The sequence below is a fragment of the Idiotropiscis lumnitzeri genome, chromosome 15 (genome assembly GCF_059441095.1).
Source record: "Idiotropiscis lumnitzeri isolate Australia: NSW breed Sydney's pygmy pipehorse chromosome 15, RoL_Ilum_1.0, whole genome shotgun sequence".
Lineage (NCBI taxonomy): Eukaryota > Metazoa > Chordata > Actinopteri > Syngnathiformes > Syngnathidae > Idiotropiscis > Idiotropiscis lumnitzeri.
In genome coordinates this window covers 2,781,705-2,805,575 of record NC_142405.1, presented here as the reverse complement: position 1 = coordinate 2,805,575, position 23,871 = coordinate 2,781,705, and the positions used below count along the sequence as shown (strand labels likewise).

The 23,871-nt window shown below is 42.7% G+C and overlaps 2 protein-coding genes across 3 annotated transcripts; both read right to left on the bottom strand.

Moving 5' to 3' along the window:
- Positions 1–1,420: 1,420 nt before the first annotated feature.
- On the bottom strand, positions 1,421–12,235 carry stat3 (signal transducer and activator of transcription 3 (acute-phase response factor)). 2 transcript variants are annotated; one of them, XM_088316225.1, is made up of 24 exons: positions 12,026–12,235; positions 10,913–11,056; positions 10,264–10,507; positions 10,094–10,186; positions 9,711–9,792; positions 9,537–9,637; positions 9,313–9,464; positions 9,058–9,216; positions 8,884–8,976; positions 8,585–8,644; positions 8,468–8,497; positions 8,292–8,385; positions 8,161–8,208; positions 7,996–8,079; positions 6,932–7,030; positions 6,714–6,849; positions 5,818–5,870; positions 5,639–5,733; positions 5,427–5,566; positions 5,078–5,296; positions 4,947–4,989; positions 4,080–4,139; positions 2,544–2,647; positions 1,421–1,992 (listed from the first exon to the last, which is right to left on the bottom strand). In XM_088316225.1, the coding sequence occupies exons 2-24, from the start codon at positions 11,038–11,040 to the stop codon at positions 1,928–1,930; spliced, it is 2,382 nt and encodes a 793-aa protein (XP_088172351.1). In that variant the 5' UTR covers positions 11,041–11,056; positions 12,026–12,235; the 3' UTR covers positions 1,421–1,927. The 2 variants fall into 2 exon arrangements, with proteins under 2 accessions (XP_088172351.1, XP_088172352.1); XM_088316226.1 differs by lacking the exon at positions 4,080–4,139.
- Positions 12,236–12,720: 485 nt separating this feature from the next.
- Positions 12,721–23,052, bottom strand: cavin1a (caveolae associated protein 1a). The gene is made up of 2 exons (XM_088317053.1): positions 22,508–23,052; positions 12,721–15,140 (listed from the first exon to the last, which is right to left on the bottom strand). Exons 1-2 carry the CDS (start codon positions 22,976–22,978, stop codon positions 14,382–14,384), a joined length of 1,230 nt encoding a protein of 409 aa, XP_088173179.1. The 5' UTR covers positions 22,979–23,052; the 3' UTR covers positions 12,721–14,381.
- Positions 23,053–23,871: the final 819 nt, after the last annotated feature.

Here is a 23,871-nt window from a genome sequence, read left to right as displayed (position 1 = left end):
TCAGATGACACTGACAGCAGCCCTACCTTTACTGTGAAGAGCATCTACCTTTGGTAGTTTTGATTTTAGTGTTGTTTTCCTTTCATCTTCTTGTCTTCTCACTCCACTGGGGTAACTCCGCTTCATTTTCCCCATAAGTGCGCCAACAGATTTGAATCAAGTCTGCACATGTTCTGAGAGAAAGTAGAATAGTCCATTGCATGAAGAAGGGGCGCTGTACAAACGACCATGACAGATAAAGAATTTCGAAGTGTTTTTCAATGAATTCAGACTAAAATAATAATTGCTGTTAATCAAGAAAACATTTTCATCCATTTTTTATCAAATATCGGAAGATCAGGCTGGTAGATATTGTACACATTGTTGTGAAATTAAGCGTTGAACTCAATTCCTCAAATGTATGTTTACACTGGTGTATGGGTGTGAAATTACAAGTTATTAATTTATTTTTTATAAGTACATTTTTTGTGGTACATGTATTTAATAATACCTTGCATTTTTACTCTCTGCCTATGCAAAATAATTTACAAGTATTCCTTTAAGCATATCTTAGTAGTATGTAATTTTTGTTTTTAAATATAGAATAATGATCTGTATTTAAATCACAATTCCTTGATCTGATTATCAGACAATAAAATGATCAAAATCCACAAAATAAACCTGTCCACAGTAATTCCAGTTGATTATATATATTACTGATCGAATGATCGTCAACCCAGACAACAGCGACGCCCTACGGCTCAAAAGTGAACTTCACTTAATTTGACAAACGTACAAGGAGGAGAAAGGTTAATTCGTGTTTAATTGGTTGAGTCATTATTTATTTTCCAATTAATTCAATGGACTAGTTGCACCTCTTGCTTTTTTAAACATAGCTTTAGAGATTTATCAATTTGATTGAATTACGTACTCAGTTCACTTCATTGACAATAAACCACAAACACGTTGTCAAATGTTATTTTGAAACTTGCAATAAAATGAATTAATAAAAGAAATAAAATAGGACGCTTCTTATGTTATAAGCATTTTAAAGTGAAAATCATATTTTGCAACGCCCCTCCATCTTATATTTCAGTTGTGTTTTTTCAATCAATGTCATGATAAAAATGAATTAAAAAAAGCGGAGGCGTTGAGATGATGTCATGGGGCTTTTTTTTTTATAAGTGCATTGACGAGAAATTAAACGACAGTGAGGGAAATACTTCTCTTCTCGGGTGTCGCTCTGATAGAATGAAAATGAAAATAGGAAGTTTCATTTTTATGCGTTTGTGGGCAAGTGTGCAATATCCGAATACAGAATGGCACCCAGACCACCGCCAAGACCTGACAAGCAAGCCCCTACAAATCATGTCTGAGTTAACTTCTTACGTTACTATGGAGAGATAGATTGTTAAACATTAATACACTGGTACAATGAGACATTTCACAGTGAATTTGTTTTTTTTATTGACTAAATATAATGAATAGTAACAGTTACATTTGTTTTTGTGTATGAGAAACAAATTGTCTAACGTGGCAGTTGTGCTCCAAACAGTCATTTGGAAATAGATGTAGAGATTTTTAACACCACACATGAGGAGAAAGAAAATATAAATCAGGCAAGATCCAAAGCAAATGTGTTGATAGCACAAGATCAATAAAAAGTATGTATGTACATATTTTTTCAGAGTGCTTGAAGATGAATATGGTAAAAATGGCAACCACTACGCTTGCATCATTCCATTTGGCAGGGGTGAAAAGTGAGAGACAATTTTTTTTTTTCAAGATAATGACATAGCTTATAAGACAATGAATCTCTCACGATACACATATTCATTTTTGAACATACCAAAAATTAGTCACACGTGAGCAGACGCTGAATGTGATGGACGCATCAACAGTAAAACATCTGTTATCATCTTTTAGCAAACATTCACTCTATCTAAAATCAAACCAAGTTGGACGTGTTCACATGCATGGGTGAAGCCACATCCATGTCCAGAGTCAGCGATTCTGTGGAGGAACAAGGAAGGCAGCCGAGTTAGTTTTTGGTTTGACTTTTTTTTTCTTCGGAAAAATACATCTGCATTTAACGACAGCACATAAATTTGCCAAAAGTCTGCTAGCCTAATGCTAACTAACAGAACACACTACGGCTACGCTAATAAAACTAAACCTTTAAATGACTTAATACCAACACAAAACAAAACCCGCAGCCATATATTCTTTATCCTCTGCAAAACAACTAATATTACATCAGCTAAATTGCAACCTTCTTCTGCGTTTCATCGTTGAATCTAAATGGAGTATGTCTGTATTCATAACACTGCCCTCTAGTGGCTAAGGTGCACACATGCGCAAACAAGAAAAAGAAGCACAATAATTACTGCAAAGCATGACATCTGTAGAGTGCTATTTTTTTATTAAAAACACGCTACATTTGGAAAGACGTTTCGAGAACGGGGTTCACGGATCGAATTAAACCGCCGGCATAAGATGTAGCCAACATTGCGGCAGCTGATTGTATAACGTGTACGACAAGTGTGTGTTTGTTCCCAACTCACCCAGATGTGCTGGATTAGCCTCCGCTTCATTGGGCATCAGCGAGTCCAGCGTGCGCGGGGACAGTGAGAGTGAGAAAAGGTCGCTCGTGTTGCCCGAGTTTGTGCTGGCGAGAGAAAAACAAAACCAAAAAAACCCAAAAACAAGCAATGACATCACTGGCGTCAGAAAACAGCGATGGACACACAAGCATGCTGACACACTATTAGGTTAGCTGCTCGTGAGACAAAAATGGCAACGGATTGGGTGACAACGGATGGGGTCGTGAAGTTTTGCTATTCACTTCTCCCACCTTGTTGTGGTGAAATGGAATTGTTACAATATGGCAGCTAATATAAATGTCGACCCACATGGAATGGCGCCCGTGTATAAGGGAACGTCGGGACATGGGCGTGATGTTCAACACACACTTCTGCCCTCCTGTGTCAAAACGAAGTGAACAAATCCCACTTCTGCATAAACGCCACGTCAATATTCGGATCAGAGCTGTAAAAGTGTCAGGGACAATCGGAATGAAGTTTCCACACGTGCCACGCCCACTAGTCATTTTACATACTTTCGCTTTGTGAAAGTCGTGGTTAAAATAGTTTTTCTTTCGTTTTGGGTTTTGTTCTGTAATAGTAGTTAGTTTGAGTTCGTTTTTTAGAGACGGTTTAGTCTCAGTTTATTTTTCTTATTCGTTTTAGAATTGTCATTCTTTTATTGTGTATTTCATTTGGGTAAGATTAAAAAAAAAAAAAAAAACATGACGAGTATTCCGTTGTAAAAACTCAACCAATATATTTTCAAACATTTTAAAAACAACCATCGACGAACCAAATACAGTTACTGCATAACAATCCGCAAAGTTTGAAGAAGAATCGTTGCAGCGCATGAAACTGCTTCAAAAGTTGGATGCATCCTCACGTCTTTAACGTCTTGAATCAAGCTAGAATGCTCTTGCTTTTTATCGCATGTTTGGCAAGTTGCCAACTTCTAAAGACGATTTGTAGAGCAAATTCCTATTGAGAAGTAATTGGAACGCTAAATAGCTAGTGAGATAGCCATCTTAAAAAAAAATAATTTAAAAAGGATAGATTGGCAGCAAGCTAGATCGGGTTGTCGCCTTGATGCCACATCATATCATTTGGCACTTTTTTTTATTTTGGGCCGCCAGATTAAGTCACTTCTAAGTGACACACAGTAAAGCGACCACAACTCCCAGACGACTGTTCAACCTTCTGTCTTCCAACTAACGGCCGTGCAGTAATACCGAGATAGACATTTTCACAATAATCCTACTTTTTGTTAGTTTTGTAAATGTAAATACGTTTCACTTAGATTGGATTTTTTAAAATGCAACCTTTTTTTCCATTTATTTTCCGTTAACTACAATAACCTTGGTGAAAGCACACAGTTGTGGAAATGTCCAAAGCTTTGTGAGCACTGCTTTGCGATAGTGTTGATGAGTGAGTTGACTACAGACACATTAAGTGACACGCACACACACACACACACACACAGATTCCCTACATGCCCCGCCCCACCAAAGCGCATACCCCGGGAATCCGTTCCCAAGCAGCTCACTGTCCGGAAAGTCCATGAACACGGAGGGACACCTACGGAGACAGGTCAGGCGTGTGTGGTCTTTTTTTGTATTATGTGACTTTCAAACAGCAAATTTGCTTTTTTAAGGACTCAACAGTGGAAATCACCTGACAATCAATCCGTCCATACACTTAACCAACGCGTGGCATTGTTACTCACAATGGGCTCTGCTGACCAATTGATCATAAACAAGTCTTTCAAAAATATATTTTTCTCTTAATCCCGTCATTTTTTAGCCTTTGACACCACCGTACTTAAAGCCAACCGCAGTACATAAACATCACATTAGGTTGATTTGTCAAATCGAATCCATCCACAAAGGCGCACGGAACGTTAACATTTATCAGTAATTAAAACAACAGGACGTCCACTCACACGCACACGCAAACACACACCATTCTTGTACAGACAGAAAAATATCACGGAAACATCCGTTTTTCCAAACAAACACGCACATAGGGCTCTATTTTCGTACACAGACAAAATACCCGCGGATCCCGATTTTCATATCAGGCTCACTGCGGTTGTTGGCCAATTTGGCAGACCGATCTCCGCTGCTTTGATTAGCCTCGATTGACGTCGGCTGTGACCACACCCACTGCGGCACAGCCCTCCTTATGTAGACAGGATTTACGCCGCTCATGAAAATAGAGCCCATAATGTAAATGCGTGTCAGAGATCCAGAGTGTGTATTGACTCGGACTGTTCAGATTTTTTTTCAACATTATTCATTCAAATAATAAAAGGGAAGCAGAGGCACTGGACTCTTGGCAAAAATCGAAACATGGGCACAGAAGGAAGTAAAAATTCATACTCACGGTGTAACGCAGATAAACTTGGTCTTCAAGTACGGCTGAATGACTGTTGAAGGAAGATTAAAAAAAAAAAAAAACGTTAAAATACAAAATGCACAGTATTCTTATTATGACACAAATAAGCAGAGACGTACTACTTGTGGAGTCTCCCAACTCGGGTTCGGGAGCCGCCTCCGGCCTGCAGTACTTCCCGAAGGCTTCCTCCTTGGGAATTTCTGGGTAGAGGTACACGAGGGGGGAAACCAGGATGTTGGTGGCGTCCATGATTTTGTAGCCCATGATGATGTCGGCGAAGGACATGTTGTTGAGCTGCTGCTTGGTGTATGGCTCCACTGACTGGATTTGAGTCTTGCCTGAGAGAATAGAGTTGCTCGGCGTCACGACAAAATACAATATCGTACATCTCATTAGGCATCCTCCAACCTTTGATACATAATGTACAGTGCATCCATTGTCAAGTATAAATAAGCATGCATGCCTCACCGTTGATGTCTTTCTCGACCCACGTGAACGTGATGCCGCCCTCCTTGCTGCTCTCGCTGAAGCGCAGAAGGAAGGTGCCGGGCGGTTTGGGGCTGAGAATGGCCCTCTCTCTCTCCTTGCTGATGAAGCCCATGATGTACCTGAAGGTAAAAAAAAAAAGGTTCATATTTTTAAGTCCAAAACAAGCAGAGGGTCTAAACATCCCCCCTTACCCCTCATTCCACAGTGCAAGGATGTACTTCTTGACCAGGTCGATGATGTTGTCCAGCCACACCCAGAAAGAAAATCCTTTGCCAGCCATGTTCTCCTGCAGGGCAATAAATGAAAAAAAAATCAGATCATGTTAGCGACAACGTGGGAGTCGAACATGAGGAAGAGCGTGCTGAGGTACCTTACAGAACTTGGCCCACGTAAACTGACAGCCGGAGTAGTTGACAGACGGCCCTGAAGGCACAATGGGACAATTATAACGCACTCCCCTTAAAAAAAAAAAACTCCGGTAGAACACTAATAAATTCCAATCAAAATTTTTTTTAGAAAATATGGACTTATGGAATAAAACCAATTTTTTGTTTTACAGTTAAAAAAGCCTCTTACACATGCTGAATTGTAACTTACATCCGTTTTACAGGAAATTCTGCGATATAGTGGGGTATTACTGTATAATAAGCCTGATATGTGAAGGGGCCTCTTTGGCAGATAACACGACATCGGGACTTGAGCTAAATTGGTTTATTGCGGTGACCTTTTATTTTGCTGAAGCACAGCACTTCCATATCTTTTGTACCCTTTCGCACACTTAGTTTCGACTAGCAAAGACCAAGCTTAGTACACTAACAGACATTGTTTAGGCTCTGCCAATCCCTGAAAGGGCAACAGTACCACAAACAAGGAATCATTGTTTTTGGACTTTCGTATCTGTGCGGCTGATCGGGATCCACAGCCGTGTGTCGCTCTTTCTGGTATTCAACGTTCCTAATACCAACGCTGACAAACTTTGACTCGCAGTTCCGTGTCTGCGCTTTCATACTATAGCAGGCATTAAAGTGAAAGAGCCAGCGCAAGTTACAACACCTTCACAATACTTTGAAGACCCCGATATGTCCACGCTTGTTCGATTTGACTAAATGTTTTGTGGCGCCATATCGTCAGTTAAATAACAGTAGTTGGTGTAATAGTCGTCATCAAAAAAAAAAAGAATACGGCCTGTAGTGGTCAACTACTTTGCAATCAGTGCGCACTTTGTAAATGGACAACAAGCAAACAAATACGTTTGAACGGACTCACCTAACAGTTTCTCGGCCAGCGTGGTGAGCTGCTCGATGGTCAGGCCTCGCTTGGTGGTGGACGAGAATTGCCAGCTGAGCACCTCAGCCACCTGGTCCCACGTCCCCACCGGCGGCTTGGTGAAAAAGTTGACATTCTGCACGAAGATGCACAGCACTCTAGCGCTTCTTTTGCTTCCCCCGACAGTGGCTTCCAACACGCGGGTGTCGTCATCTTACCTTTGGCTGGTCGGTGAGCATGTTGTACCACAAGATGGACGCCCAGGCATTTGGCATCTGGCAGATGTTAGATATGACCACCACGGGCAGCGAATGCGTCTGCAAGTGTTGGAAATTAGGCCTCAGTTCACTCTTTGCAAATTTTCCACTCCAGACTTGTGTAGTTATTATGACTTCTCACTAACACAGTTAAGCCCTGCCGATGCTCATTTCACGAGTTGCGAGATGGTGAGTAAAAGCTACACGCCCGTTTTTTATGTAAAACCGAACTCGTGACTATTTACTGAAAAACTATTCCTTCCTATCCGCGTATTTTTGTGCCCTTTCTTCTAAAAGAGTCCAGACGAGATCCAAACGAGGATCCCCCAAAATTTGATCGTCATTCATAAATCATCTTGCAAGATTACCAGTAAAAATAAATGCCTTAAACAACTTCACGGCCTGTTCAAATATTAATTGTCAATCATAACAAGACTTCAATCATTTGTTATCTTGAGCTTTTTACTCGCCACTGATAAGCAAACACAGACACATTTGTGTCTTCTGCTTTGACACTAATGAATACTTTCCAACTAGCCGGGGCTTTGGCGCCATCTTGTGGCAATACGGAAATAGCAAAAATATACGCAGAGAGATTTTTCTGCATTTTTCTGCAGCTGTTTCTCGCACACTGACTGACTGCAGCTGTTTCTCGCACACTGACTGACTGCTAAAAATGATTGAGTATGTTTGTGTGTTTGTGTTTGTGTTTGACGTCGTCACAAAGTCAGACGAGAGCACATTCCTGGAATGAGACAAAACGCTGCAACACTGTCAGATAGCGTAAAGTCAGCATCTAGTGAGGAGAATGTGGCGTGACTTAGAAATGCATAAATGGGAATTCAGGGACGTATTCCTTGAAACAGGCAATGTGTTTCCTGCTTTTGCTGCATCATCGTTGTTCCTTCTTACAAAAGGTTTCTCTTTCTGTTTCGCAGGGCCCTCCTACTTGTGAATTTGGGCTTGGCAAGGATTCACTGTAGCGCTTTGAAGTCAACCGGCAACGTCTCAGCCATTTCACTTACCTCCAGGTCAATCTTCAGGCCTTGGTGATAGACTTCGGTCTCAAAGGTGATCAGATGGAGCTCCTCAGTGACGATAAGAGACGCCTAACAGAGAACACACCTTACGTGAGTGCAAAAGTGTGGCGGTGGCACGCGATTTTGTGGCGGTGTCGCCGTGGTGCCTACGTCACTATTGGTGCGTCCGCCGTTACCACACCGCTGCTCTCGGAGGGTCTGCAACAAACAGGAAGTCGGGGGTTCCGCCGTGAGGAAGTGTGCTTTGTCAGCGCTGACGCGAGCAGACGCCTGCAACTCACCAGGTGTTTAAACTCGGCCGACAGGCTGCCATTATTGGACTCCTCCATGTTCATAACTTTGGTGTTCGTGCCGAGGATGTTGAACTTTCTGGACCTGGATCGAAAAGCGACAAGCAGGAAGTGAGACTTTGAATCGTCCATGTGAACGTCCGAATGTAAGTGTTTGGAAAGCTTACCCTCTGATTGCAGCCACGTCCCCAGACTCCCTGAAAAATGGAAAACAGTTCTGACGTTTTATTCGACAGGAAGGCTTGGGTGAGAATATAAGAATAATCATTATTTTAAAAACTCACTTGTCAATGCACACTTTAATTTTCAGCTGGTAGTTCAGCTCCGGAAACTTAACAAGTAACCTGGAAGAATAATCATGTGAATTAGAACATCTTGCACTTCATAGGTAGGAAGCCAAACTTGATGATCAAAAGTATTGGGACACGACCTCGGAAATTGGATCAAGGATGGATATGGGCCACCATTGCCATCTCGTTTCTAGTTCATTCCAAAGGTGTTTAATGTTGCTCATGCATTTCGAAAAGCGTCCCAAGACTTGTGTCCCTACGTGAAATGACGTGGAGCACATTCTCAATCTTACCTGACTTTGTTTGTGAACTGCACGCCTGTTTTGATGACCAGCGGTCTGTCCGGGTGCATGGGCATGCACGGCTGTCTCTCGACCACAAACGCGCTGTTGAGCCACAACAACATAATGACACGCACATTTTTGGTTTTCCTTCAAGCAAAATGCGTGTTCGTCCCTCAGCGATACCTCTTCATGAGGTTCCTGAACAAGTCCACGATTTTCTCCTCAAGTGCAGGCCGGTGCTGGACGATGGGGTCTCCCTTGTAGGACACCTTCTGTTGAAGCTCCTCCAGCTTCTTGATCTGTTGCCGAATCTGGAGTTGGGACTCGGCCAAGGACGTGATCCTGTTGGGAAATGTTGAGCGGCTCAGAATGAGAAGGACATTGACCAAAATAATCTGGTCAGGCCAGTGACCCCAAAATAATCCATTTTCTACTTACCATGTTTCGAGGCGGTCGAGGCAGATGTTAGGCGGACCTCCGATGCAGGCGATTTGCTGTCGTCGCTTCCATTCGGCCAGTTCTTCGTCTGTCAAGTTCTTCTGCACGTAGTCCATTGCAGTCAATAAGCCTCCCATCTCTGTCACAATTTGCTGCAAAAAAAAACATTGTCAAGACAACCGCTGTGGCTAATGAGCGACGATGGCATATGTCGGAACACCCACTCGTCTGAGCTGGTCCAGGGTACTCAACATCTGCTCCAGCTGAGCCATTTTCTGCCTGGTCGCTGCCGCCTGGCTATTCCCGTTCAGGTCCTGGTTCAGCTCTGCAAACAAAACAAGCGATTTAGAGTTGCGGACACATTTAAAGCAAAAACTCTAAAAATGTGAATCGATTACCTCCTTGGCTTTTCAGTGTCTTGTAGTTGAAATCAAAGTCGTCCTGCAGGTTCTCCAGCATCTTCATCTTCTGTTCCATGTCCTGTTGGATGCAAGAGGACATTTTAAATAGTGACCAAGATGAACCTTTTCTACAAAAATCTTAATTTATTAAAATGACATTTTGGCAGGCGTGCTCACAGAACCCAACTTGACTGGAATCATGTGAGGAAACGTAACTAGAGAATTACTAACTCAGCCTCCAACTGCAATGATCTATTAATAAGAACTGAAAAAAAATCTTGCACATAAAATTAAAATGCTGCATTAAAATAAGACTGGAGCCGAGATTCGAACCCTGAACCTCAGAGCCGCAATGTACACGTGCTAATGTCAAAACAAACCTGCACTCGTTTTCTTATGTCTTGAAGGTTGTGTTCCAGAATCTGCTGCTTCTCCGTCACCACCGTCCCTGTGGTGTGGGCGGCCTGTCCGTCCTGATGGCAAAGAGTTGAACCTATGTCATAAAATCATCCGTACCGTTAAAAACTAATCAAGGTATGTCCTTTCGGACCTGCGCGGCAGCCGTAGCCGTCTGCAGCAGCCGTTGCTCCTCCCACAAACAGCGGGCGACGATACGGGCGATGTCCATGGGCTTCTCCAGGTACTTGCTCTGCAGGTGCTGCTTGATCCGCCGCAGGTTGTGCTGGTAGAGGACGTTGTTCTCCTGCAGGAAGCGGCTGTACTGCTGGTCTATCTCGCCCAGGAGATTATGGAACACCAGGGTGGCGTGAGACTCCTTGTTGGCGGCAAAAGTCCTTTCGGGATTACAAAAAAAAAAAAAAAGGAATTTACATTAGAGGGGCGGCGTGGGTACATACAAAAAAAAGATCACTATTGAGCATTTGATGTCTTAGAAAAAGTAAGGTAAACATTTTTTTTAATTATTTCAAACAAAACATTTAAGGCAGTATTTACAAAGAGTAAAAACCAGAATAGGCAGAATCATACCAATTATGACCATTGGCTCATGAGATTGCTAATTCTCATTAAGGCGTCAAAAAGGAGGAAGAAAACAACGAATTACCGTTGAACAACTTTCTTGTTAATCGTAAGGTCGTGGTTATGATCGTGCAGGAAGTGGTTTGTGCAAAACAAATGTAATTGTTTACAGTTCACGCCATTTCAAGCTCGTTTTTGTTCCAGTCCGACTCGTCACTCACCAGTCCTGACTTTCAATCCAGGGCGCGAGGAACTGCCGCAGCTCCATGGGGAAGCTGTCACTGTACAGGTGGTAGAGCTGCTCCAGATATCTGGTCTCCAGCTGCTGCAACTGGTTCCACTGGGCCATCTTGACCGACGCGAGTCTAAAAACATCAAATGAAATACCAGCGAACGCTTTCAGGATGCTCACTTCCTGTCAACTGAAAGAAACAGCTGCTCAACGGCTCTTTCTGTCGCCCGTCTGTTGTAAAGCCACAGCAAGGCTTGACGTTACAGTTGTGTAGTTGTAACTCGAGAGTTTTGAGATGGCTTCATTGATTAACAATTAGCTGCAAGAGGCAGGTTGTATCCACCAGATGTTTTTACAGCATGCTGCAGCATTCTCAGGCGGGATCAACAAAAGCTTTTCCTTCTGAATGCATTCATTAAACAGTGTTTACATGACAACCCCTTTGTAGGCTGTAATTTTGGCTTTTTCGCACTGAAGAATTAAGTAGTTATACCGCAAGAATAAAAGTCTTCATTTTATGAGCGTTATGAAAAAAAGACAGATTGGCGTAGGACCATTTTAGCCAATCAGAGCTTGGAATAAAATACACACACGTGGACTATAATAAAAGTGCTATTCAGATGCAAGTACTAAAACGCTGAGCATGTTTGCAAGAGAATTGCTCGTGTTTTGCTTGGATAGGTGAGCTAGTCGTGAGTGCTTTATGACTTTATGTAAGCAGACAGTGCAAGCAGAGCCATGTTGTCCTGCAGCAAAGATGGAGATGGGCGTGACCAAACCACGCAGCTCGCCAATTCATATCTCATAAAACAATATTCTATTTTACCAACAATTCTTAGTGACAACGTGGTTAAAACAACGATTTGAGGTTTTATTTTAAGCAGCAGGGCCATTTTGGAATCATATTTTGCGAACGAAACTTATGTAACCTCAAATATTACGCCAGCGTACATTATGAGCTGAACTGTGTGTATATAAAATAAATAACAGTATTTCTTCTAATCATTGGAGGGGAAAAAATCGACTATGGACAATAAAACTGTATGACAACAACAACTCCATCAAAATAACAGATACGTAAGTCGTCGTTACGGCTGCTTACCTGACTTGTAATAAACTTGCTCCTTCAGGAAGTTTCGAGCGATAACCCTGCCAGCCCTCACTACTTTTACACACAAAAAGAAACAAGGGAGTAAATAGAAAAAGACGCAGAAAAGTGTCACAAGTTATCCGCCCTCGTCGTCGAGGTCTCACGTCCGAAGCCCTGGCCTGTATACATTGCGGCGTTTCCAGTCAAACTAACTCCATTATCTGCTTAACTGACAGCTCCGTCCGTCAATAGTCACCAAACGCCAAGTGCTTTAGCCAATCAGAATGAAGAAAAGGCGGGGTTTAGATGTTCTAGTGTGTCTCGTCGTGTTTCGCTGTTGTCACAACTGCGCTGTTCCTTTAAGAAACACCTCCCTCCAAATCGCGTTTAAATAGCGTTATTAACCGAGGGGGTATAAACAGCTCGACGCAACAGCCAGTCTGGAAGTCATCTGAATTACTGGCAGCGATGACGTCATCGACGCTGTTGCCGTTCATTTTTTGACCCCGTGGATCAATGCTTAGAAGAGATAGCAACATTGAACGTAGTGATGATATATTTGGTATGTTAGCAGCACACAGGAATATTGCTGAAATTTTATAAACAAGTTATGTGTCAAAATAATACTAATTAGTATCTTGAATAGTCCACCCACACGCAAATAAGATAAAGACAGATAAAGACAAATTAAAAAAAACGCAAAGGAGAAAAATATGCACACTTTTATTATTCAAATGTACCATATTGAACAACGAGTCCAGTCTTTTTGCAAGTTTCATGTTTAGCCAGGTTTGGGGAAAGACAATCATGCACTCAGAAATAGAATATTTAGAGTACAGTACTTACAGCACTTTGTGGATTTCCTTAATACAATACTATAGTTCACATGTAAATCAATGCTTGATTGACAAAAACAATGCCGTACACACACCAGCAACTGATTATTTCAATCTTTAATGCATACAAACTATGAGTCCTTTCCTGATCCTATTGTAGTTCTGCTTAATGCTACAATTCAATCGCTGTCGAGTGTATTGCAGATAAACATGTATTGTATTGTATTATACTCCTTACAACAGCACAAGCACACACATACACACTTCATATATCTTCTGGTTCTCACTGTTCTGTTCTCTACTCTGCACGTTGCTCGAAGGGAGCACTCTCGTTAATTGAATTCTGCAGCTCATTGACTGCTTGAATGACCTCCTGTGCTACACGGTGGGCTTGTGAGCAACCAAAACAAGGTCACGCTCAACGGTCTCTCAGTATAGAAAATGGATGTTCTGCACCTATGTACCTTTTGGGGGGGGAGTGGACATTGGAACATTGCCGGCTTGCTGCGCGTTCACAATAATTGCACTCCAATTATGGAAACCTCGCTCGGGTTCTCAAAACTGCAGTTTTTTTTTCTTCAATGTACAATGAATGCAATTGTGAACAGATTTTTTTTCTTTTTCATCTATAATTTAAACGTACTTAAGTTTGGACACTACAGAAAGGATAATAGTTTTCTCAAGGAGGAATGGGCACAATGATCACATCAGATATGTAAAATAGTCATGTAAATAGTTTGTGTAAAAATATTTGGGCTGACTGACACCCATCAAGTAACACATTGAAGTGAAAGGGGGAGGCACATGCGCACAACATCAGTTGTTTTTTTTGTTTTTTTAATTCCCCTACTGAAAGAATTTACATTTTTGGAGTTGAACAGATTATAAGATCCATTAATGGAGGAAAACATATTTAAATGAGTTATCTTTTGTTCTCCTTTTTTTTTCTAGCAAACCTGATATTTGGACAGGGGTGTGTAGACTTTTTATATCCACTGTGCATTCTGTTCTGGACAAAACTGGCGTGGAAAGAGGAGTTCAGAACATCCAGTGTAACTATGCCATTATAAATATCACTTAATAATGTCCAAAATCCCTCAACGTAATTCCATCAAATGCCCACCAATCTTTTGAGCACAGGAGCACCTTGAGACCTACCCTGACACCTTCCAGCCGACTTCCCGTTACCCTCGCCACTTGCGTGTGCACGCCGTACACGGCAAATATATTACTATACAGCACAACAGCAAAGAATATTTATACCTTTTTGTCATCCTAGTTGGCATTCCATTCATGAAAACGACAAGCAAAAAGCACAAACCGGTCCTGTGTAAAAAGCCTATTAGCCTATTAGCATTACTTAGTTTTCCTTTAAAGGTGGAAAAGTGAAGTGAGTATGAAAAGCTTTTGGATATTTAAAAAAAAAACAACAAAATGGAACAGATGTGAATATTTGCATCGAGTCCTCATGGCTACTGATGTGTCCTCATGATGATTCCGTGTTTCCTCTACCTTTCATGGGGATGGACTCTCTAGTCACGTTGGGTCTTCTCTAGGTGGTCCGCCTCCACCGTGACTAGCTGAGGGTCCTTCAGCATGGCCTCCATCTCCAGGCTGTCTACGTTTACCAGCTGCCCCTCCTCCACATCCATGTGCACGCCCAGCCCGTTCTCCTCGCCCCCGGGCAGCCCCCCCGCTTCCGTCTCCTCGGCGGTAGCGTCGGGGTCCGCCAACTCCACCTCCTCCACGCCCTCGCGGATCTTCTTGACGTAGAACGTGAAGGGGGGCACGCGGTAGACGCTGGTCTTGGAGCGGGCGTAGACGGTGTGGTCGGGCGTGAGGGACTTCTTCACCTTCTCCTTGGAGGTCTTCATCTTGACCCGGCGTTCCACGTTGGGGGTCATGCGGGTTCCAAGTTTGCTCATCTTCTTCTCCAGGTTGTGCTTGGTCTTCTCCAGGTTGTCGCGGGTTTTCTGCCTTGTCTTCTCCAGGTTCTCGCGGGTCTTCTGCTTGGTCTTCTCCAGGTTCTCCTTGGTCTTCAGTTTTGTTTTCTCCATCTTCTCCTTGGAGAAGGCCTTCTTGATGCTGTCCACTTGCCTCTTGGTGGAGCGCTGCAGGCGCTTGGTTCGAGACTCCTCCACGATCTCCTCGATCTCCACCTCCTCGTCCGAGTTGAGGTTGGCCGGCTGGCCCTCGCCGCCCTCCTCGGGTATCTGCTGGAGACCCTCCACCGTCCTGTCCTCAGCGACCGGCTCTACCGCCTTCGGTGTCTTTGCGGCCTTCATTTGGTCCTGAAAAGATGGAATTGGACAAACAGAATTGACACGGATTAGACTACGTTCATAAGTGCTGAAATGCAAATCCCTTTCCTAATTTTGGAACATATTAGGACTGTGAGGTTTGTTTAATGATCATGCTGAAAGAGTGATTGCCCTCTGGGTGAGGAGTGAAATTGAAAGCTTCTGAGTCATCCCGAGTCATGGGGTGTAAAAAGCAATTGTAGAGTGCCATCCAGCGGCTCCACGCTGCATTGAGTGGCTCTCAAGTCATCATTGGTTGGTATCTATCGAAAACCACATCTAAAAAAATATCTGCAAAGCAACAAGGCTTAGGGGAAGAGAATCATTTCATTCTGCGTCTTCTTTCCTGTTCTTCTTCAACCATCGCTCAACAACGCCTACACAATCTAAAAGCTCTAACGTTCTTTTCCAAAGGAGAATTAACGCAAATATAAATGACGATTCATGTAACAATTCTGCAACAGAATGCTTTTCAATTCAACAAAAGAATCTAATCATCCAAATTGTCAAGACAGCAGACAGATGAAAGAAAAGGCCCGACAGTGACATATGATCCAGGCGTAAAAATGGACATTCCCTCCCGGTGGAGAGGAGTGGACTGGGTCGGGGTGGTGTGCTTCTGTCTGCGCGGGTTTATTCTGGGCTGGCCTTTTCCTCTCCCTGGATTCCAACCGACATTTCTCTGGCCACCCGCCAAGCCGATACTCAGCGCTATACATGGACACTGCCCGTACCCCGTAACCCCCCCTCCCCCCTTGCCTGCTGCATGGCAACAGGTAAACATGAAGCCTGGTCGCTATGGCAACCAGCTCCACACCTCGCCCGCCGCAGCTGGTGCAGTTTAAAAGGGCAAACAGCTGACACCATGACGACGCTACGCCGGGATGAGCGTCGAAGCATCTTAATTAATCAAAATGGACGGCTTCTGCCACACGGACGAAAGTGATGACGTGAGGTGGGAGCTTCAGATTAATTAAAGTTTTTCTGGCAAAATGACATTTGGTATATTTAGAATTTAGAATAAAAAGCAAAGTGTGCAGAGTCTCTGTCACTGAAATGAAACCAATGAATTGGGGGGAGCATTGTCAACAGCCTCTCAAATATCCACACAAATTTTAGGCAAATGGGAATAAAACAAGCAAAAAGGAAAACTGGTTTAGATTTTTCTTTTCCTGTTTAAAAAATCAGTTAGAATTGAAAATTGTATTCCATTGACTGCATAACGGTCCTAAAAGAGTAAGAAATAAAAAATTTAAATGATGAAGGCTTTGTGAGCGCCGGATTTTCGTGTATAAAGTTACTTACTGTAAAATCTAAAAATAGTAACTTCAAGACAAAGGAAAAGCAAAAACACATTCACGGATAATCGCATACTAGTGTGATGCCATTTATGACAGTGAGTCTGATTTTGGAACTGCAAATAAAAGCTACAAAAGCCAAAGTAAAAGGAACATGCACCCACACACACGCGCACGCACACACCCACCAGCGTTAATCCAATAAATTAGAGCCATCAACTTCCACACGAAAACACTGAAAACAGACTTTTTTTTAATGCCATAAAAGAGCGATATACAGCCTTCAAAGGATTTTGCAATTGTTTCAGTATGATCTCATCTCAAGAATCAGCTTCTGTTTCTATGGAAACCTACACGGGAACAGTGAGTCAAATAGTATTTCCCGGCAATGGAAATTTATGCACTTTAAATGTTGACTATGCTGCTAAAATCAGAGCGGTTTGACACTTTGGGGGAAAACTATAATTCTACATCATATTTTCTGTCACTTTGGGCTTGCGTTTAAACCTGAAGCTATTCTGTCGTCATACTACCACCTACTGGCTAATGTAGGTACAGCATGAATTGCAAAATCATCTTTGACATCTAAAAGACTATCTAGGTTTTATTAATTATCAAAAAAACAATCGAGGAATGTGTTTCAGGGGGAAAACCATCCTGATTTTAAACGTAACAAATGATGAAATGCTCAGTTTATGTGTAAGTGAGGGTTTAAACTGAACGCGAGTGAAGGAGAGGCTATTACTTAAGTTTCCTGTGAAGTGAATCATATCTAATGGAAAGGTTGGCCTAACGTGCGCGTTTGTGTGTGTTTGCGGCACTGGCCTAACTGGTTTTATAGGAGTGAGTTTTATGAAAATCATCATGAAATCATTAGTTTCTGTCACAAAGCAATTTAAGCTAAACTCCCGTGAATGACACCCATAAAAGCATTTTCCGCACTTTGTAATCGTATATCTCAACTCAACTATTAATGGTATCCTTTATCACAGAATTTTTTTTTTAATAATAGTAAATTATAGTAAGCATGTTAGATTACACTTTGCTTTTAAATATCTTTAATCTGTTTGTAGCTGCTTTTAGACTTTTAAAATGTGAAGCATATTGAATTACGTTGTGTATGAAATAAATGAATGTTTCTGTTTAATTTTTATTTTATTTTTCACAACCCCAAGGTACTGCTTTTGAAATGGTAAAATTCTAAACAATATGCATTTTTCAAGACAAAAAGAATTAATAACAGGATTTTACAGGCTCAACCTAAATTTTGACATCATGTGTGTAAGCTTTTTCAATTTATACAAATGGTATGTATCACCATGGCAACAAACGATTTTTGTTAAATTAAATCAGTATCAAAAAACAAAAATAAAATGCGGTACCGCTTGCAGATACAATTAAAAACATGTAAAGTGCAAGTTGGTCCTAGAATTAAAAGTAAAATCATATTTACTCAGTGGCCACTACATGAGGTACGATCTAATATGATGCAATATGAACTTGGTTACAAAGAAAATGACACTCGATTTTGAGCGATCCTAAATGAAGATTTCTTTTTTGTGCTCATTTGTAGTTCACTCTCATCGAGCTAAATATAGACAGTAAAATATCAGAAAGCATTCCACGCTTCCACCTTGTGACCGTATAATGTCATTACATGTACAGCTTGTCCCAATATAGATACATATATAGCATGCCTCCACCCATGACCTATGCCTAACATGATTTGACATCATTGCGACTGAATTGCCTGCCTAAATTTGGTAAGCATACAATAAATATCGATAATAGTGTTTACTGCTGTCTGTATGTACATGAACATTCCGGACCAGACTCCACCATCACGCACAATCCGCTTCCTTTTCTGGCAGTGCGACACGAGGCCTCGACGGCGCGATCAGCTGTCGACTCCCGTCTGCCCCTCGCAGCTGTGCACGCCGCTTCCACAATGAGTGATGCAGGCCTGCGGGCAGAAGGCCGCGTGAGAGCGTCGGACGTCCGTGTGTTCCGCCTGGAACCCGGAGCTCTCTGAAGAGAGCGCCACAGGGCTAAAATAAGCTCCCTGTGTGTGCTCGGGTGTGGGATTGTGAATCCCGTCCACATCTCGTTGAACCGAAACCGAGTGCAATCAATGTAAGTTTTGTAGCAACTCTGCTGTGAGTCATGGAAATACCACAATCACCAAACAGAGGCCTCACTATTCCACGTAACTAACACGGTGTTGTTATATGACATCCCCGTCCTCCACCATCGGGCGGGGGAGGCGTTCCGTATTTTTTTTTTCCACGACTGGGGAAGCCCTACCATATTCCGGGAGGTGGAAAACGTAACCTTTTCCCTTCGCAACCCAGTGAGAACTGGCGGCTTTGGTCAATGTTTGGCTGGCTGATGATGAGGCAACGGGCTCCTTCGCACTTGGACCGTGTCGTTCATATTGACATAAGGCACTCATCTGACGTAGTATGAAGCAATTTCTCCACCTCAGAGTTTCCAATGGTGGACTGCGAACAAACATCCCGTTCTGTGCAGCACCATAAAAGAAAAGTAGTTTACCGTATAATGTATTGTAATGAATGCGGTGTTACGGTATAATAAACAGACCTAAGAGAAAAAATAAAAAATCGCGATTTATTTCGTGTATTTTCTGAACTCTAGAGCGCCCCTAGTGGTGAAAGAAAAAATCCACAGAAAAGCCACATTGTTTTAATAGCCGCATGGTTAAAAAAAAAATTAGAAATTAGAATTAGAAATCTCTTTATTGTCATTGTACTCAAGTGTGCAACGAGATTAGAGATGACAGTGACTTATAGTCCGGGAAATACGGTAATATTTTGCAATTCTTGGAAAAAAACAAAACAAAACACAAATGACCCTAATTAGGTAAGATATACAGAAAAATGGTATAAAAAAAAACGGGCGGAAAATATTTACATATTTTTTCCCGTATATGAGAATCCAAATATGCAATAACTGGAAGTTGTATAAGAGACGAAAGACTGACCATGCGAGCTGACATGCAACAGTGATATGTGAAGCCTGTCAGACAGATTTCCACTCGCACGGAAGAAACGTCATCCAGAATTTTTGCTATGATGGGCCCGTAGACAGACGGAATGAAGACATTGACGTAGTGTGCGAGCGGCGTGGCAAACAAGACGCTGAAAAGGTTCTGGGTTAAAGGTCCGAGCTGCACGGGGGGAAGATCTGAGATGAAGGAAGGCGAAAGGGAGATGCCGGTGCGATGAATCACGAGGCTAAATTGGAGCTCTCCTGTTGTCTGGCTTGAAGGTTCGCTTTGCTAAGTGCAGTATAAAGAAACAATTGCAACAAGTGGACCTGATTGATTCACTCAAACGCAGTGCTGAGCGATACCCGAGAAGTTGATGAGTTTGGCTAAAAGACAAGCGGACGATAAGTGAGACATGCTGCGCTATGAGGGTGCGCCGTGCCGGCAATAGCCGCAACACACCCAGATTCCATTCGCACGTTCCCAGTGGACACGAGACATCATCGACTGGATGTAGCCACACAATTAATTCGATGCGGCGCAAAGTCACCAAACTCTAAATAAAGCACAGATGTCCTCATAAAAGAAACTTCAACCAAACTTTGCGTTGTCACAGATATTAGGGTCATTTCCTAAAAAAAAAAAAAAGACAACGCGTAATAACGTTTACATTGAATTATTTTCCATTTTAGTTCACTGGTCCGTGCTGTACATTGAATTTATTTTTTATTTTTTTTAGAACTAGCCGCCATCTTGAATCGAGAAATTGCTATTCCAATTTACACCATGTGAACATATTAGACTGAGGTGCACAGGATATAATGAATTTAAACTTGAGACTAAAACAACAAGAACTACAATACAAACTTAATTAACAAAATAAATAAATAAATATATATATATATATTTTTTTTTTTAATAGACTTCCATTGACTCCCAATGACGATTATTGTAGTAGGTTAGCATAGCACCACATGGTACAATAAATTGACTGTACTTGTTCTGCATTTATTGCCTAGAAGTGTCCACAGGAATATTTACTGAAATTCTAAGTTGCCAAATGTGTTAGCATAGCAAATTTAAGTTACGTCACCAAACTTCAAAACAGAGGACCCGTACATATGATTTCCCTCACGACACCCCGTTGTTGCTATCGAACGTATCTATTCTCGGTGCATGGATACGAAGTTAATGTCAGATTCAAATTCGACACCCATAGTTAACGCTGCATTAGCAAGCCAGGCTACAAGGTCCTTTCGGGAAAGCAAAGCGCTCAAGTCAGGAAGTGACGACCACACGCAATGACAAAAAGGCCTTTCAACAAGAACTCGTCTACGGTATGTTCCACTGACATTCATGCTGCCGTAACCTCGGCGTACCTCACCCTTATCTCATCCTTAACCTGATTCGGAGTCTAAACTTGTCCCAGAGTAACACATTAACACACACAAAGAGGAAAGTGGTAAAACTCCAACGGAGGCCAATGTAGTGTTGCGAGCCTGCCAATATCATGCCAGGCCATCAAATTAAAAAAACTCCGCAGCTCATCCCAGCTGGCAAAAAATAGAACAGAGTGGGAGGGCGAAAAAATAGCGTGATAGCAGCTAGCTCGCAACAGCTGCTCAGAAAACGGGATCGGCTTGAAACAATGATAACAGCTTTAGTGTTGATTAATAAAAATGTTTGGTCACAACTCCAAATAACTCAAAGCCATACGTGGATGAAGTCTCTCATGGAAATTAATTACAAATTGTCATCCTGACCATTTTTTGAGCAGACCGGATAGAAAAAAATTTACTCTTCACACACTTGACACCACCAAGATAATCGCTAAGGATGATCTTTAAGAGACATGCTACAATCAGGCCCTTTCTGACTTTAAATACGGACGGAAATAAGGACAACCAAAATATTGAAGTTTGTTGCTTTGAATTTTTATTTTTTTTTTTTAACAGTACGGCCCACTATTTCCTACAAAATATTTGCGAAAACACGCCGACAATGTAGACGATTGTCAAGCATGCAGGCCACCTGCTTGGTCTCATTTATTCAGCCCTAATGCCCGCGGTTGAATTTCTGACAGATACCAACGGTGAAGCCAAACCGCTCCTGCTGCAAAATTCCCAGGCGGGGGAAGGGGGGAAACCGTTCGGCCTCCTGAAACAGATCACGACAAACTCACGCATGCGTGACAAACCTTTTGAAGTACGTTAAGCAATGCTGAATACTAAACCTCAGCCGGGCCGGATGTGAGAACATGTCCTGCTAAAAACGGAGCACCAAGCAGCGAGTGTCAAGTTCGCGACGGTAGCTTTATCGCTTCACCACCCCCCCTGCCACCCTCTCGCACTTTAACTCATATTGTGGCCTTTATTTGATGACTTTTGTTTCCAAACGAATGCAGCAGCCGACAGGTACGAATAGCCCAGAGTGCTCTGGGAGACCTTTGGAATACTTGTCACGACATCTTCATCTTGTGCCATGACGGCCTGCCAACTATGTTTAGGGGTGGGGCTCAAGTTCTATCTCGATCCTCTCCACCCTCGCTCCATGGCCAGCATTGGGGAGGCTAATAATTTTATTTACACCGACGTATTAATAGCGTCTAGCTGGCTAATCATGATGGAAGTCCTGTGGAATGGGAGTGGCCGACAGTTGCCTACACACGACACCAAACAACATTGAATGCGGTCAATGTTGCGTAAGGGGTCAGTTGTGTGGAGAATATCCAGCAGACGGAGCTATGGTTAAAAAAAGAAGAAAAAAAAAAGAGTTCAAATGCTAACTTACATCTTTTATATATAATACAGAGTAGTGTTTCAAGTGCAAATTCCATGTGTAAATAAAGAAATGTTTCTCAAAGTACCGCCTGCGTGCTTTTATCTGCTGTGTAAGGGTAGCAAAGCGCTATGCTGCCAGGTTGCCATAGTAACAAAGAAGCAAAATAAACTACAGCAAGTTAAGGTGATATGACAATGATTTAGATTTGAATTTTTCTCGCTGCTGTTTTAGGATTCTCAGTGTTGCCCACTGCGATCGTTGCCCCTACTCACCTGATAGATGAGGACTTTGAAGTTGCGCCTCTTGAGCAGCTCGCTCTCGTTGCTCTCCAGTTTCTTAATCTGGCCCGCCTGCTTCTCCAGGTTGTTGCGCACCGTCTTGACGTTGACACTGACTTTGCGGACCTTGTCCAGCATCTTAGTGACGGTGGTGGACGTACCCAGGTGGCTCTTGGACAGCTTGGAAAGCTCCGCCTGGATGGTGGACACCGACTTCTCCATGGCCTCCTGCCGCCCCTCCAGCCCCGTCTGGGTCAGCTGAATCTGGTCCACCACGCCGATGATCTTGTCGAGCAGGGCCAGAACCATGACGCCGTTCATCTGAGCTTCGCTCGTGCCATCCTCGACGCGGTTGCCCCCGTCCATCGCCGGCTCCGCCGCGGCGGCTACCAGGGCAATGTCGTCGTCATCGCAGGGCACCTCTGCCAGAGCTGCGTGCTCCTTCTGGACCCCTGTATCCGCCATGGCTGTCAGCTTAAAAAACAAACGGCTCTCTATGCGGATAAAAATACACCCTTTGAAAAAGAACCACCAGGATCTCCTTCACTCCCTCTAAACGTTTGCTTGACTTTGTGCTCACGAAACCCTCTGTGCCTGTACTTCTGGGATGCCAGCCAGCCAAGGGGAGTTGGGCCTCTCACGACTCAGGCATGTGTGGCTCCACTCAAATGCCTCCGTTCCATGTGAAACCACCCAGTCAGAATTTTCCCGACCCACCTACCCAGGCCCCTGATGGCACGACTCCGCCTTCTCCAGTCCCTCTGGGCACATGAGTGGCTTGGTTCCAAACTGTGGTGACATGATACAGTGCGTAAAGTCAAAAGGCAATATCCTCGCTGTCAAGCAACTTGTGCACATACTCACACATGTTCAATGCAAAGACCTTGAGTGCAACTTTTACTGTAAATTACATCCATCCATTATCTATACTGCTTGTCCTAATTAGGGTTGCTGGTGAGCTGGAGGCTATCACAAATGCATTTGGGTGAAGGAGCAAGTCACAAACAGAACTGGTATAGAGTTACAAATTAAGAGCTAATGAATACAATATCATTAATCATACTTTTTACAACTAAAACCTTCCTGATGTGTTCATGTACACTTAGGCCTACTACACCACTGTATTTGAATCTTGGTCACTCATATTGACATCGGAATGTGGATTAGAACAAGTGGTGATAACAACAGGATAAAAGCTATCCGATCCAACTTTAATAGACTGCTATGAAAACAACTTTTCACGAAATGCAACCATGATTAATGCAGTTTGTGCTGATTGTCTTATAAAACTTACCGTCATCGTTATCAGAGAGGGAAAACGAAAACTGTGTTGTTAAGAAAAAAGCACCGTAGTTTAA

What these genes read in the sequence shown, in the direction of transcription:
- stat3 (XM_088316225.1), bottom strand. Translation starts at nt 11,040, where the DNA reads ATGGCCCAGTGGAACCAGTTGCAGCAGCTGGAGACCAGATATCTGGAG. An exon ending in GACACTGAAAAGCCAAGGAG is followed by an intron (nt 9,638 to 9,710) that starts GTAATCGATTCA and finishes TTTTGTTTGCAG; the next exon opens with AGCTGAACCAGGACCTGAAC. An exon ending in GACGTGGCTGCAATCAGAGG is followed by an intron (nt 8,386 to 8,467) that starts GTAAGCTTTCCA and finishes TTTTCGATCCAG; the next exon opens with GTCCAGAAAGTTCAACATCC.
- cavin1a (XM_088317053.1), bottom strand. Translation starts at nt 22,978, where the DNA reads ATGGCGGATACAGGGGTCCAGAAGGAGCACGCAGCTCTGGCAGAGGTG. An exon ending in TCAAAGTCCTCATCTATCAG is followed by an intron (nt 15,141 to 22,507) that starts GTGAGTAGGGGC and finishes CCATCTTTTCAG; the next exon opens with GACCAAATGAAGGCCGCAAA.